General features: G+C 38.1%; 1 protein-coding gene across 1 annotated transcript; it reads right to left on the reverse strand.

Moving 5' to 3' along the window:
- Positions 1–361: 361 nt before the first annotated feature.
- On the reverse strand, positions 362–3,722 carry LOC143484496 (microfibril-associated glycoprotein 4-like). The gene is made up of 6 exons (XM_076983240.1): positions 3,678–3,722; positions 3,418–3,504; positions 2,927–3,133; positions 2,141–2,237; positions 1,097–1,264; positions 362–728 (listed from the first exon to the last, which is right to left on the reverse strand). The coding sequence occupies exons 2-6, from the start codon at positions 3,421–3,423 to the stop codon at positions 475–477; spliced, it is 732 nt and encodes a 243-aa protein (XP_076839355.1). The 5' UTR covers positions 3,424–3,504; positions 3,678–3,722; the 3' UTR covers positions 362–474.
- Positions 3,723–5,881: the final 2,159 nt, after the last annotated feature.

The following is a 5,881-nucleotide window of genomic DNA, read 5'->3' on the forward strand; positions in this document are numbered from 1 at the left end:
AAAGGAGCAAGTTCAGTGGCAGGTTCCTGTCACAGAGCAGCTCTACAGACAGACTCAGGAAATCCTTTGTCCCGAGAGCCATTAGAGTAGAGAGAGCGAGAGAGAGACTACAGGCCTGCTGAGCATACACTGATCAACGTGTCCTAGGCCGTACATATGTTTAATATAAGTGATATCCTTAATAAAGTGATTTCCTTTCCACTTATTACTAATAGTGGTGAATACACATATGAATACTAATGAATATTACAGAAAGACCAAATATAAATTTTGCCCCAACACATTCACCGACACACTCACTATGTGAGTGCATGATCCCCCTTTAAAAAACAGAAAATAAAATACACAAATTCTGATTCAGTTCAGGTGTAGTGACTCTTTTATTTTAAAACAGCTGACAGTATCATTGAACAGTATAATGTGTCACGATGTCTGATAGCTTCCTTTACATTTAAATCAGAGTGTCACATGGACTTAAGTCACAGGTCTGATCTTCATAACGATGGACATAAGACCATCATATCCTTTCCAATGAAACCACGCATTTCCAATGGCAAAAATGGTGCCATCACGTCCCCACAGATAAATTCCATTAGGGTTGGCATGATGGCAGGCATTGTACCAAAACGCCCCCAGATATGATCTAGCACAGTTCAACTCCTTATGAGCGTCCTGGTCTTTGTCGAAGGTGGAGAACTTCTGTTCATTGTGATAAGCCATGGAGTCACCTGTACACAAACAGAACCGTCTGTACAGTCATGTTTTCAATATTCAATATTCAACCTTATGAAATCAATACAAAGACAATAACTTGACAACTCATTAATACAAATGTAGCTACATTTAAAGATACCTTTACGAACCTTTATGTGCAATGATAAAATACAACCATTAATCTACTACATACAATTACATTTTACAGAGTACTATACACTATTGTCGTACTACACCCTACACTACCACATACGACCATAACTATGCCTTTGCACTCTTCAACATATGTACACTTCAATCCCTCTCCCCTTCTCTATTTCCAAGTCTCTCTCTCTCTCTCTCTCTCTCTCTCTCTCTCTCTCTCTCTCTCTTTCTTTCTCACCTGCTCCTCCATTGATGAAGCCACTAACATGGAGTTTGTACCCTTCAGTTTCAGATTCCACAGAGAAAGAGGAGTATCGGGCATACACAGTTACTCCCTCAAAGTCCTGCAGGTCCACTCTCAGCTCATACTTCCTCTTGAGTGTGAGCTGATAGAGATTCTCTAATCCTGAGGGTGCAGGACATACACATGTTATAAAAGTTATTAATCAAGCTGTAGTGAAAATGCAAACACATTACATAGAAGCAGTGCTACTATTATATGAAAAAAATGTTCACTATTGTTAGTTGTTGAACATACAGTGTATACAGTAAGTGAATTTGCCCCAAGGATTTTTAAATAATTCTATAAGTTTAAAACCAATCAAATGACCTTCTTACACATGACTAAATGGCTGTACCACTATAAAATATAATTTTTTTGTTAATGAATATGAATAATTAGTGTTCATTTATTAAATTTTTTAAAAGTTGTATTGCAAACAAGAAGGATTTTATTTACGTCATTGATGTACTGAACTAGCTGTAATTTCTATAATTGAAGTTTTAATATCTGAAAGCACTTCAACAACAAATGTTTACTTTGACAGAAAAGGATATATAACAACTTACAGGACCAAGTCAGACAAAAATGACCACACGTAACATGCAGACTTAAATACATAAACATTATCAAGACTCAAGTGCCACACACAAAAATAACGAGACAAGAGACAGGTAAGACGAATAACACGGATGAACACAAAGCCCCTGAGGGAGAACTCTGGGACAGTCTGGGCCTTTCCTGTGACTTACCTGTGGGTATGTCTTGTAATTTTCTTTTTGTAATTTCTTCATGTTTTTCATTCATAATATATATTTTTTGTTTAGCAGGACTGTCAAAGGTTGGACAGATCTATATTGTATTTCTTATTTATTATCCATTTTGTTCCATTTTACATTTTTCCTTACTATTACAACTCCAGTTTTGAACAGTTCCTTTGTTTCTGTGACCCTGAGAGCTAATGCTAATGCTAATGCGTGAGACATATCTGTAAATTCTCACCCAGCCAGTATTCTCCGGATTTGTTTCCAAAACCGTTCTTGTAGTGTTTCCACGGTCTGTAGAAATTCACACTGCCATCCATTCTCCTCTGAAACACCTAATGTGAAAGTTGAGTTCTTCATGTCAGTGGAACCACAGGCTTGTGAGGTTTTCTCTTTGAAATTCATTTGTCATAAACAATTTCACACCAGATTGTTTTTGCAAATGTTAACATTTTTATATATTGACTTAATGTATTACTTATTTAATTATGCATTACTTTACTAAATAAAAAAATTGAATAGGTCACAGATATTACCCATTTTGTCAGCTTTGTAAAAAGTATATCAAAGTATATATTTTTAAACTATATTGTTACGTTATGATTTCTTTCATGTTCTGACACCCGTATTCATGTGTTGTTCTTGTTGTATGATCTACCCTTCCCTCCATGTTGGTTCAGTTCTTGTAGATTTACCGTTTCCTTCGTTATGTTTAGAGTAGTGGTAACATTATGTGTTTGTGAAAGGTTTCGCACTGCTTTGTGTCCATGTTACTGCTCGTATTGTCTTGTGTGTTTCTCGTAGTATTATTAAAGCCTGTCCATTATTTACATACGAGTCTAATCTTGCGTTTGCGTTACTCCTGTCTTCCCAAACGTAACATATATATTTTCATGTGAAGAGGCAGAATTTATAACAATGACAGTAATAACAAATAATGGTGATTATTTTCTAATATATGTATAAGATGTGCAATGAGATCAACACTGTAGTTCCTCTAAGGGAGAGAAACATCCTAACATACCGTCCATCTTCCCTCTGAGTCTTTTCCCAAACAGCCCATGTCACAGTACACCTGTACAGGTATTTCACCTGCAGGGTAGATGGTGTACACTCCACTCAGTGTTTGGCCATTAGCATAGACATCAGAGCAGTCTGTTGGAAACAGTTCCTGAGAAATAGGGGTACTTCCCACCAGCAGGGGGAGCACTAGAGCCACCAGAGCCATGTTCTGTGGAAACATACAGGCACACTGTGAAATATAGTTATGGTAAAAAAAACAATGAAACTGATGTAATGTTCAACTACAAACAATTAAAATGCTTCCAAAAAATAATTATATATTTGTATGCTCAATAAAATAAAAATTAGCATTAAATTGTTTGTTTTAGAAGAGTTTCAAGAAAACCTTTAGAACATAAAAATGTATAACATAGCCAATTTAAATGAAGTCAGTGCCAGTTAGAAGTCTAGATTACAAAATGATATAAGAAAGATGAAAACACTGTGACCTACTGTCATTTCAGCTTAATGCAGAAATCCACAGTCTGGAAAGCAGTTTAATGCAAACTTGGATGTCTGTTTAACGTGAAGGTTCTGGACCTGTGACAAAAATCAAATACAATTAGTTCTATTAAATTAATAGTCAAACTTTCAATAAGAATGTGACTTTCAATAAGAATGTGCTAAAGTCATAAATGGTGCTACCTGTGAGTCATACTAGCTTACATAGAACAAAAGAAAATTCAGGAACTTTAAAGGTAAAAGTAACTCACTTGTTAGTGTTTCTCTCACCCTGTCTCAAGTGTTCACACTCCTACGCTTTTAAACCTGACCAACAATCAGACCCCTCCTAACTACTGTGTTTGCTTTGGGAAGTTCCTATAAGATAACATCATGGATGAAATGTGGACACCTTTAGACCCTCTTACTGTATGCACACACAAATATTTTGATCAGATCAGAATATTTGCTCAAAAAATGCACAGAAACCAACTAATAGCAGGATATTTGTCATCCATGATTGCAACATCGTAACAGTCAGCTTTAGGAATATGACCTTTGAACCCAAACTCTGCAGCCAAGGACTTGTCCTGGGCAGTTCTCAACTTTACTCTGCAGATGGCAGTGAAATTTGGCCTTTAATATCGTAATTTATTCAGAGTTGTTAATGTGTACTGTTGGCCATCTTCATCCAAAACCATCTTTTATAAAGGAACTTGGAGTTGGTTACCATTTGTTGGCATTTGTCACCAATTGTTGTCTTGGTTACTCACATGTACAACTCGTAGCTGGTATATGAACCCAGAGCCCCTCACATGTACAACTCATCTTGGTATAAGCTAACGAGGGTGAAGATGCAACTCATGCATCACCAGCTATTGCTTCCACTAAAACTCAAATTGTAGACCACCTGAACATAAAAATTCTAATTCCATTGTTTCCTCCCAGTAAGTTTGCCATTTTAGAAAGGCTAACTTAGCACAAAATGGATTGACACTGTTTCAACTACAGCCACTGCAGTTACATTCATTTAAGGGCAATGTTAGCGTTTTGGTGTGTTAGTTATAACTGCCTTAGAGATTCACACACAACCTCAATCAATCAAATCAATCAAATTTTATTTATATAGCGCTTTTTACAACAGTTGTTGTCACAAAGCAGCTTTACAAGTGCCGAGTCCTAGCCCCCAGTGAGCAAGCCAAAGGCGACAGTGGCAAGGAAAAACTCCCTAGTTTTTTTGCATGAGGAAGAAACCTTGAGAGGAACCAAGACTCAGGGGGGGAACCCATCCTCCTCTGGCCGACACCAGTCACCATGACAACAACAACAATTTAGACAGAAAGAAGAGAAAGAAAAGGAGAAAGATGTAATAATGTCCATCATGATGTAGGCATCCGGTTAGGCAGGAGGTGGCCGGCCCAGGATGGATCGCTGGTCTCCTCATCTCATTATTTCTCAAGCAGGCGGGCAGCCATGTGGAGAAATGAAACAGGGAAAATTAACTCCGTATGAGGACATATACAGGACAGGTGAAATTATAAACATTTCTGGAGTGTGGCAGCAACTCCAGCATTAAGTTAAATTATTACAGCCTAGCTAAATAAGGCAGAACCAGAAGGTAACATAGGCTTGGGAGCATTCTGAGACAATGGCATCCGTCCACTGCACTGTCAACAAACTTGAGTGACCACGAGCAGTGACAGGACGACAGCACCAGCGCCCCAGTCTACCATAAAACCCTTCGCCTGTGAACCCCTGGATCTGTACCTTTATCTAAGGGGGGATATTAATTATCAAACGCTAAACTAAATAAGTGGGTTTTCAACCTAGACTTAAAGATTGTGACTGTGTCAGAGTCCCGGACGCATTTAGGAAGATTATTCCAAAGCTGGGGGGCCTTACAAGAAAAGGCTCTCCCCCCTGCTGTTACCTTGTTAATTTGTGGAACTAATAACAGACCAGCACCCTGTGATCTTAGTGGACGGGGGGGTTCGTAATAGGAAATAAGTTCCTGAAGGTATTCAGGAGCAAGCCCGTGCAATGCTTTATAAGTTAATAAAAGAATTTTAAAGTCAATACGGAATTTAACTGGGAGCCAATGCAGGGCTGATAAGACTGGACTGATATGCTGAAATTTTCTAGTTCTGGTCAGAACCCTGGCTGCGGCATTTTGAACTATTTGAAGTTTATTTAGATTCCTATTTGAACATCCTGACAGTAGTGCATTGCAGTAGTCTAATCTGGAGCTAACAAAGGCGTGCACCAATTTTTCCGCATCATCCTGTGATAATACATTTCCTAACTTAGCAATGTTGCGGAGATGTAAAAAAGCTATCCTAGTAGTATTATCTATGTATTTATCAAATGATAGGTCAGAGTCGAGTATGACGGTTTTTGGCTACTGTGCCAGGTGTAATGGGGTAGTCTGCGAGATTAAGCATTAGATCTGGAATTTTCTGTATTGAGGCCTTAGGGC

The sequence above is a fragment of the Brachyhypopomus gauderio genome, chromosome 20, assembly GCF_052324685.1.
Source record: "Brachyhypopomus gauderio isolate BG-103 chromosome 20, BGAUD_0.2, whole genome shotgun sequence".
Classification (NCBI taxonomy): Eukaryota; Metazoa; Chordata; class Actinopteri; order Gymnotiformes; family Hypopomidae; genus Brachyhypopomus; species Brachyhypopomus gauderio.